Raw genomic sequence first — 11189 nt, 5'->3', positions numbered from 1 at the left:
TTAGAATGTAATATCGGAAATTATCGGTATCGTTTTTTTTATTACCGGTATCGTTTTTTTTATTTTTATTTTTTATTAAATCAACATAAAAACACAAGATACACTTACAATTAGTGCATCAACCCAAAAAACCTCCCTACCCCATTCACACTCATTCACACAAAAGGGTTGTTTCTTTCTGTTATTAATATTCTGGTTCCTACATTATATATCAATATATATCAATACAGTCTGCAAGGGATACAGTCCGTAAGCACACATGATTGTGCGTGCTGCTGGTCCACTAATAGTACTAACCTTTAACAGTTAATTTTACTCATTTTCATTAATTACTAGTTTCTATGTAACTGTTTTTATATTGTTTTACTTTCTTTTTTATTCAAGAAAATGTTTTTATCTTATTTTATTCATTTTTTAAAAAAGTACCTTATCTTCACCATACCTGGTTGTCCAAATTAGACATAATAATGTGTTAATTCCACGACTGCATATATCTGTTGATATCGGTATCGGTAATTAAAGAGTTGGACAATATCGGAATATCGGATATCTGCAAAAAGCCATTATCGGACATCCCTAAAAGGAATGGCTAAATCAAGCTAGAATTAAGGTTTTTAGAATGGCCTTCCCAAAGTCCTGTGGACAATGCTGAAGAAACAAGTCCATGTCAGAAAACCAACACATTAAGCTGTACTGCACCAATTTTGTCAAGAGGAGTGGTCAAAAATTCAACCAGAAGCTTGTGGATGGCTACCAAAAGCGCCTTATTGCAGTGAAACTTGCCAAGGGACATGTAACCAAATATTAACATTGCTGTATGTATACTTTTGACCCAGCAGATTTGGTCACATTTTCAGTAGACCCATAATAAATTCATAAAAGAACCAAACTTCATGAATGTTTTTTGTGACCAGCAAGTATGTGCTCCAATCACTCTATCACAAAAAATAAGAGTTGTAGAAATTATTGGAAAGTCAAGACAGCCATGACATTATGTTCTTTACAAGTGTATGTCAACTTTTGACCACGACTGTATATATACATAACAATACAGCGTATATGAAGTGAGCTAAGGTGTATAAACCTAGGCATTAAATCAAGCATTATACCAGAAACTGGATAAAGATTGGATGTTGCCATATTGACACGATGCAAAGGTCAAATGAGTGTGACTTTATTGTTGGAACTTTGGACCATCGTTTCCATTGTAGCTGAACTGAAGGGATATTTTCTCCCTCACATTTTGCAAGAGACAAATAACAGAAGCACCATGTTCAGGTAAGATAATACTTTGTGTTTTTCATGGAAGTTCAAGTGTTCTAACTCAAAAGCACCACATTGATCCCGAGTCTTTTTTCCGTTGTAGGATTACTCTTTTGGTCTGCTTGATATTTGGCATAGCAGCTAAACCATATAAATCATGGGTATGTACTGTTCATACAGCATAATGCAGCGTCAACTCTACACATAATAAAGTAATGACAGTTGGAAGCTGTAGTCAATAATGTAAGATTTTTTTTGTTTGTTTGTTTCTTAGAATAAACCTGCCGATAAAGCCTTCCAGGACACAGTCATGTAAGTTATGTCTTTAAACAAGTGTTGTCAAATGATACATATTTAAACATTAATCACACTTTTGAATTTGGATTAATCGTGATTAATAACAGATTATTAATTTAAATAATATTTTGACACAAATGCAATTTTATTATCTGAAACTTATACAGGAAAATGTTTTCTTATATTTTACTTGAACACACGTAATGTATTTGTTCAAAACTTGCCAACAGTTTTATCCTAAGTCCAGTCAGGGTGTATTTTGAAGTGAAATTTTCCACCAGTCAGAGTCTCCGCACTCATCTTTGCACTGACGTATGCACTTTAAGGCATACTTGCCAACCCTCCCGGATTTTCCGGGAGACTCCCGAAATTCAGCGCTTCTACCGAAAACCTCCCGGGACAAATTTTCTCCCGAAAATCTCCCGAAATTCAGGCGGACCTGAGTGACGTGTCGACAGCCTGTTTTCACGTCCGCTTTCACACAATATAAACAGCGTGCCTGCCCAATCACGTTATAACTGTAGAATGATCGAGGGCGAGTTCTTGGTTTCTTATGTGGGTTTATTGTTAGGCAGTTTCATTAACGTCCTCCCAGCGCGGTAACAACACACAACAACAGCAGTCACGTTTTCGTCTACCGTAAAGCAGTTCGTCTGCCGTAAACAGCAATGTTGTGACACTCTTAAACAGGACAATACTGCCATCTACTGTACATGCATATGTGACATTAACATTTACGGTTTTTAGAGAGTGCAGTGCACAACTGCGCACACAACAAGGAGACGAAGCAGAATGCATCATCAGAGAGGGTGTTCAGCATGGTTAGAAAAGTAGTGACAGAGAATAGAACAAGGATGGACAATTCAACCCTTAACTCAACAATGAGTAGATGAGTGTTGTGTGTGTGTATATGTGTAAATAAATGAACACTGAAATTCAAGTATTTCTCTTATATGTATATATATATATGTATATATATATATATATATATATATATATATATATATATATAGCTAGAATTCACTGAAAGTCAAGTATTTCTTATGTATATATATATATATATGAAATACTTGACTTGGTGAATTCTAGCTGTAAATATACTCCTCCCCCATCCCCCCCCACCTCCCGAAATCGGAGGTCTCAAGGTTGGCAAGTATGCTTTAAGGTAACTTATCCGCGGTTAAATTAAAGGAGCATGTAAAGTCAACATAAATTGCGTGACTAATCTGCGTATATACGTGATTAATGCGATAGATTTTTTTGTGATTAATCAAATGTATTTTTTCATTATTTTTGACAGACCTACTTTATAAATTCATGAGTTATAAAAGCATTCTTTGACTGCCATTTTTGCAGGAGTAGTAACCAAAAAATTAAACATTTCTGCTCGGTGCTGTCAAAGTCAACACTTTAATGTAAACCTTGATTTATTTTCACGCATGTATGTTGCTTTGTTCGTACATTTAATATACTGTAAAGCTGTGCACACCATCCCCTAAATTGGTGTAGCCGTGTATACTTTACAGCGGTGGTTCTCAAACGTGTTTCACCGAGTACCACCTCAGAAAACACTTGGCTCTCCAAGTACCACCTCAATGACCAACATTAAGATACAGTAGCGTAGTAGGCCTGAATATTCATCAAAACATGGCAGGGATTTTATTTCCATTCATCCATTTTCTACCGCTTGTCCCTTTCGGGGACGCGGGGGGCACGAATATATTTCATGTTTTTGGACACTTTAACATTACACACAGTTTGAACAGTAACACTGTGTTTGAATATGTAATTACCGTATTTCCTGGACCCTAAGGCGCACCGGATTGTAAGGCGCACTGCCGATGAGCGGGTCTATTCAGGTCTTTTTTCATACAAACGGCGCATTAAAGGCCTACTGAAATGCGATTTTCTTATTTAAACGGGGATAGCAGGTCCATTCTATGTGTCATACTTGATCATTTCGCGATATTGCCATATTTTTGCTGAAAGGATTTAGTAGAGAACATCGACGATAAAGTTCGCAACTTTTGGTCGCTGATAAAAAAGCCTTGCCTGTCTGTACCGGAAGTAGCAGACGAGTAGCGTGACGTCACAGGTTGTGGAGCTCCTCACATCTGCACATTGTTTACAATCATTGCCACCAGCAGCGAGAGTGATTCGGACCGAGAAAGCGATGATTTCCCCATTAATTTGAGCAAGGATGAAAGATTCGTGGATGAGGAAAGTGAGAGTGAAGGACTAGAGGGCAGTGGGAGCGATTCAGATAGGGAAGATGCTGTGAGAGGCGGGTGGGACCTGATATTCAGCTGGGAATGACTAAAACAGTAAATAAACACAAGACATATATATACTCTATTAGCCACAACACAACCAGGCTTATATTTAATATGCCACAAATTAATCCCGCATAACAAACACTTCCCCCCTCCCGTCCATATAACCCGCCAATACAACTCAAACACCTGCACAACACACTCAATCCCACAGCCCAAAGTATCGTTCACCTCCCCAAAGTTCATACAGCACATATATTTCCCCAAAGTCCCCAAAGTTACGTACGTGAAATGCTCATAGCGGCACGCACGTACGGGCAAGCGATCAAATGTTTGGAAGCGTACTCACGGTACAGTGTCTGCGTATCCAACTCAAAGTCCTCCTGGTAAGAGTCTCTGTTGTCCCAGTTCTCCACAGGCCAATGGTAAAGCTTGACTGTCATCTTCCGGGAATGTAAACAATGAAACACCGGCTGTGTTTGTGTTGCTGCAGTCGGCCGCAATACACCGCTTCCCACCTACAGCTTTCTTCTTTGCTGTCTCCATTGTTCATTGAACAAATTGCAAAAGATTCACCAACACAGATGTCCAGAATACTGTGGAATTTTGCGATGAAAACAGACGACTTAATAGCTGGCCACCATGCTGTCCCAAAATGTCCTCTACAATCCGTGACGTCACGCGCTGACGTCATCATACCGAGACGTTTTCAGCAGGATATTTCGCGCGAAATTTAAAATTGCACTTTAGTAAGCTAATCCGGCCGTATTGGCATGTGTTGCAATGTTAAGATTTCATCATTGATATATAAACTATCAGACTGCATGGTCGGTAGTAGTGGGTTTCAGTAGGCCTTTAAAGGGGTCATATTAATAATTTTTTTTCAAAATTTAAAAGAAAAGTTGGTTTTGCATACTATTGTGAAACAAAACGCCAGATAATATGTCTGCTAATGGGTGCCATTTTGCGGTCCTTATACACACACCATAGTAATACTTGTATCTCTGACTACGGTAGCCGTAATGGGCCGACAATCCATCAAGCTGTATGGCTTCAAAGTCGTACTAAAACAGATTTTTGGGTGCCGTGTGTAATGTTCTTTATTGTCAATGGAACATTTAAAGTTTTGGTGTTGTTTACTGGCGTCATATTGCAGTCTACACGTATCTCTTATGTGGGACTGCCATTTACTGGTCACACTTATCATTACACCATGTACCAAATAAAATTGCTTCGAGGTCGGTAAGCACAACCAGAATTATTCCGTACATTAGGCGCACAACCAAAATTATTCCGTACATTAGGCGCACCGGAATATAAGGCGCACTGTCAATTTTTGAAAAAATTAAAGGATTTTAGTGCACCTTATAGTCCGAAAAATACGGTAGGTGACTCTTCACTAGATGCCCGATCACCACAAGGGCTTTACAGTCAAATCAACTGCAACTTGATATTACATTGTTAAGTGTTGCATTGTTTGGGACTGTTTCTTTCTAGGACTGTCAAAGTTAATGCTTTAACTCAGGGGTGTCAAACGTACGGCCCGTGGGCCGGATCAGGCCCGCGAACAGGTTTTATCCGGCCCGCGGGATGAGTTTGGTAAGTACAAAAATGAGCCGAAATTTTTGAATGAAAGAAACTGCTGTTCTAAATGTGTCCACGAGATGTCGCAATAGCAATTATTTGTATCTTTGTAGATGATGCTACATATGTACAAAAAAAAGAAACCACATTAATGTTAGTGCACCAGTCGAGGAAGATGAGCAAACTACATAAATAACATCCTGTAATTTGATTTTGATATACATTTTTTTTTATCTTGATAAATTGAAAATGAATGCCAATGAGTTGACTGATGAACATTATTACTAGAAATGTTTGATAATATCGGACTGCCGATATTATTGGCCGATAAATGCTTTAAAATGTAATATCGGAAATTATCGGTATCGGTTTCAAAAAGTAAAATGTATGACTTTTTAAAACGCCGCTGTGTACACGGACGTATGGAGAAGTACAGAGCGCCAATAAACCGTGTCAACAGCCATACAGGTCACATTGAGGGTGGCCGTATAAACAACTTTAACTCTGTTACAAATATGCGCCACACTGTGAACCCACACCAAACAAGAATGACAAACACATTTCGGGAGAACATCCGCACCGTAACACAACATAAACACAACAGAACAAATACCCAGAACCCCTTGCAGCACTAACTCTTCCAGGATGCTACAATATATACCCCCCACTACCCCCTACCCCAAAACTCTGCCCCCCCCCCCAACCCCGCCCACCTCAACCTCCTCATGCTCTCTCAGGGAGAGCATGTCCCAAATTCCAAGCTGCTGTTTTGAGGCATGTTAAAAAAATAATGCACTTTGTGACTTCAATAATAAATATGGCAGTGCCATGTTGGCATTTTTTTTCATAACTTGAGTTGATTTATTTTGGAAAACCTTGTTACATTGTTTAATGCATCCAGCGGGGCATCACAACAAAATTAGGCATAATAATGTGTTAATTCCACGACTGTATACATCGGTATCGGTTGATATCGGAATCGGTAATTAAGAGTTGGATAATATCGGATATCGGCAAAAAAGCCATTATCGGACATCTCTAATTATAACATAAATTATTCAGAAAGTATAAATAACGACAAATAAAGGTAGAATACTATTGACCCAACAACATTATAATTTGTACATTTACAGAATGTGCTTGTTCTATTTTTAAGCAAAGAAAACAATCTGAAGTTGTCTTTTATTTTTAAGTTATCGTGTCATGATTTTACCACTTAGGAGTAGATTTTTCTCCATGTGGCCCCCGATCTAAAATGAGTTTGACACCACTGCTTTAACTCATTTGATTAATCACAAAAAATAATCACATCATGTATAAATGCCGAATAAACGCACAATTTATTTTGCCCGCGCACGCTCCTTTACTTTAACCGCGGATACATATGAAATACAATACAATTGAAAAAAAAAATACATTCTAAAAAATACACCACAATTGTATTTGTGTCAAAATATAGTGCATGCAAGTAATTTATTGCGAGTAGTCGTGATTAATCAAAATGCAAAAGTGCGATTAATCTAAATAAAATGCTATTTGCAGTAATTTGTCCACAGTGCGAGGAAATAGTGACGTTTGTGATGTTTATTTCAGGTCGGGAAAGAGGCCTTTAAGTGTGGAAGTGGAGCCGCCAGAGGACATGGATCAAACAGACATTGACATCGATCCAAGCATGAAGATTTGGGAGAGTATAGTCGCCACTGGTAACGGAAATCAGGCCATGGTGGCTGAAGAAGACCGGGATGACGTGCACCATCCCTCTAACCTGCAGAACCTTCAGCATGCCCAGGACAATACCGACAAGGAAGAGCCTGAGCAGGACTCGGATGTGATGTACCACAAAGCCGTAGAAGAGCTGCGTCGATACATGGCCCCGCTCACAGGGGAAGATAAACACAGAGTCCGCTTTCCTCAACCTCTACCAGAGGAGAGCGAGGCGCTTGCACGCGTCAGACGTCACGTAGAACCAGAGCGCTACCAAAACGACAACATAGCTGCTGTCGTTGATTGGCCGTCTGAGAACAACAAGTACGACCAACCAGAGGAAGACCTGGATCATCTCTACCACCACTAATCATTTGGCATTATGTAAATACATGCCTGTTGAACATTGAATAATAAACTCCTTATGACACTTCCCTTGTTTTTTCACTTATTGGCCTGCAAAAGTAGGGGTCCTCCATTACTTTTGGTCCAAAGGCCACATTTTCTCCTAACAGACACTGTAAGGGCCAGTTTTTTTAACACAATAACACAACTATAAAAATTAGGGATGTCCGATATTATCGGCTGATAAATGCTTTAAAATGTAATATCAGAAATTATTGCTATCGGTTTCAAAAAGTAAAATGTATGACTTTTTAAAACGCCGTTGTGTACACGGACGTAGAGAGAAGTACAAAGCGCCAATAAACCTTAAAGGAACTGCCTTTGCGTGCCGGCCCAATCACATAATATCTATGGCTTTTCACACACACAAGTGAATGCCAAGCATACTTGGTCAACAGCCATACAGGTCACACTGAGGGTGGCCGTATAAACAACTTTAACACTGTTACAAATTTTCGCCACACTGTGAACCCACACCAAACAAGAATGACAAACACATTTTGGGAGAACATCCGCACCGTAACACAACATAAACACAACAGAACAAATACCCAGAACCCCTTGCAGCACTAATTCTTCCAGGACGCTACAATAAACACCCCCCTTTCTAGCTAATTTTACAGGTATACACCCCAGTTTAAAATATATTGCTACTTCACATGTGTTAACTGCTAGCATGCTAATGTTAGCCTCCAGGCTAACATGTGTTGTCTTTTCAGCTCATTTTTTGCAGGTGTACATCTCAGAGTGAAATATTTTGTTACTTCACACATGCTGAGCTTTTGAGTAAATTTTGCAAGGTAAACACTTCAGAGTGAAATATTTTGTTATTTCACACTTTTATTTAACTTATAGCACGCTAACTTTAGCATATTGGTATGCTAGCTTTTCTTCTGATTTTATTGGTACCGTATTTTTCGGAGTATAAGTCGCTCCGGTGTATAAGTCGCTCCGGAGTATAAGTCGCACCGGCCGAAAATGCATAATAAAGAAGGAAAAAAAACATATATAAGTCGCACTTTGAGTATAAGTGGCATTTTTTGGAGAAATGTATTTGATAAAACCCAACACCCATTGGCGTTGCTAGGCCTATTTTAGGGGGGGCTCAAGCCCCCCCCTAAAATAGTCTTAAACCCCCCTAAATAATTTGGTGCTAAAAAAAAACAAAAAAAACTTTTTTTTTTCTTTTTTTTTTACAAATACATGCCGACATATTCATTATAAAGTGGCCCGAATATGAGTTTAAATAAATAATCATATAACCTGTCATTATTCACTCAGTTTCCCCTTACTTCATAGCGTAAGGTAGAGAGCCCCTTTAGTGCGTCAGTATCCAATCCATTCCACTTGTTCATATAGAAAATGCCGACATCACTCAAAATCCAGTCCGCATTTTCTCTGCGACCTTGCTTGCGGTCCTTGGACTTGTTCATATAGAAAATGCTCACATCACTCAAAATCCAGTCCGCATTTTCTCTGCGACCTTGCTTGCGGTCCTGCAAGTGTACGAAGCACATTAGCACACAGCACTGCAGAACAAGAACGTGAACGGATGCAAAATGGACATAACAAACTTTTTCAAGAAAGTAAGTATTCATCACTGCTTGTATTAAAATGTATTAGCTCCACTTTACACCAGGTCTGTGTTTGACAAAAAGTTACATTCCCACTCTAAAACAATGCTGCTACTTAGTTAGCTAGTTAGCCTGAAATGCATCATGAAGGTCCTGGTTATTTATAAAGTTAAATGTGCACTCTTTTTGACCATTTCCTATCTTTGGGGTTACTTCCTTCTGGAGCATCAGCTGTGTTTCTCACTTTACACATGGAGGAGAACAGGAGCTGAGCTCATTCACGTATGACTATCATCAGTAGATAATAATAATAATCACTCCACAACCCCTATTGACCTGTAGGAGTCAGGGCAGAGGAGCACATAAAGTGAGAGAGGAGAGGTCTCTACTGGAATGGTGAGTAGGAGAATAATGATACATATAAATAAATATTAAAACATTTTTTTTTTAAATGGCTTATTGATAAGCCATTTGTTTTATTTATTTCTGGGTGGATCATGTTGACTATTGGGCCTCCTAATTGTCAATCATTCTGGTGATGTTGCGTAAGGACATATATATATATATATATATATATATATATATATACACTATTTATTTATATAATATATTGTATTTGTAATCTACTTTACATTTGATTCCAAATCTCAAAGTGCTACAGAAGTACAACCATTGGCGTTGTTAGGCCTATTTTGGCGTTGTAATAAATAAAAAAATAAAAATGGCTTATCGAAAAGCCATTTGTTTTATTATATATATATATATATATATATATATATATATAAATGTCCTTACGTAACATCACCAGAATGATTGACAATTAGGATGACCAATAGTCAACATGATCCACAACATCCTCTATCCATCCATCCATTTTCTACCGCTTATTCCCTTTGGGGTCGCGGGGGGAGCTGGAGCCTATCTCGTATACCTTTAAGTCTTTCATATATATATATATACATATATATATATATATATATATGTATGAAAGACTTAATATGTATTTATATATATATATATATATATATATATATATATATATATATATATATATATATATATAACAAAAACCCAGACACCATCTTTGTAGTCATTTTTCTTCTGCGTGGACTTCTGTCTTCCTTTACAATGAGTGAAGCTGCACGAAACCTTGTGTGTGCAATTGTAAATAATTTAGTTTTTAAGTTTTGTGTTTCTTGTAGAATCCATATAAAGTAATATACATTAGCCTATTGTTAAAATAATGAAAAAAACATCATTAAATATATTTGTTTTATTGTATTGTTACATTAATAGTTGTTGTATTGTTATAGGATGGCTTGTTAAACATTTCATAGGATTTTCAGAGGGAGGAAAAACCAAGACATTTAATATAAAATGTAAAATGAATAAATACATAAAAAGAAAAAGAAAAAAAATGGTTAAAAGCCATCGTCCCGGAGAGCATTTCATTTCGTCCCGTGCATTTATTTTACCGTCCCCGGGACGACGGGACTACGTTAACCTCAAACCCTGGAAGTTACATTTTATTGTTTGCATTATTTGTTTCAGCATTGAAATTTGAAGATGGTCCCTCAGCTCTTTGACAGCTTTGGCTCTTTTTCAGATTAGCAGACGGACTCCAAGTCTTTCTTATTTACAGTATATATAAACGTTTCTCATTTCTATTCAGACTTCCATATATATTTAATTTCCTTAACAGCTTGCCATAATATATATATATATAAAAATATATTACATATAAGCCAAATTATCCCGATCCAGATATTACTTTAATTCAAGTAATTAAGTAATATTTCCAGGGCTTGAATTTACAACCATTTTAGTCACATATGTGCCCAAAATGTAATCTGTGCAACTGCAAAATATTTGGGAACAAACAATTATTGTATTGTGAGCGAAAGTCGTGGCATTAGCCTCTATGTTTTGAATTAATAACATAGAGGCTAATGTCATGACTTTCATTGTGTTTCAGTGTATCTTGAAGGATCATGCAAGTAATTGTTTCTTGTTGATGCTGTAAACAAAATGTCACTGTGCAAACCCATGTTTGTTGTTGTACTGAACACAGATTGAAAATAAACCGACT

The 11189-nt window shown here is 37.5% G+C and overlaps 1 protein-coding gene across 1 annotated transcript; it reads left to right on the top strand.

The window, feature by feature from the left end:
* The first annotated feature begins 977 nt into the window (after positions 1–977).
* Positions 978–7546, top strand: LOC133605974 (uncharacterized). Its single transcript, XM_061959474.1, has 4 exons — positions 978–1278; positions 1367–1424; positions 1538–1575; positions 7011–7546. The coding sequence occupies exons 1-4, from the start codon at positions 1163–1165 to the stop codon at positions 7489–7491; spliced, it is 693 nt and encodes a 230-aa protein (XP_061815458.1). The 5' UTR covers positions 978–1162; the 3' UTR covers positions 7492–7546.
* The last annotated feature ends 3643 nt before the right edge of the window (positions 7547–11189 follow it).

This window comes from Nerophis lumbriciformis, linkage group LG02, assembly GCF_033978685.3.
Source record: "Nerophis lumbriciformis linkage group LG02, RoL_Nlum_v2.1, whole genome shotgun sequence".
Classification (NCBI taxonomy): domain Eukaryota; kingdom Metazoa; phylum Chordata; class Actinopteri; order Syngnathiformes; family Syngnathidae; genus Nerophis; species Nerophis lumbriciformis.
Note: the sequence above shows the minus strand (reverse complement) of the source record. Positions and strands in the feature narration are given on the sequence as shown.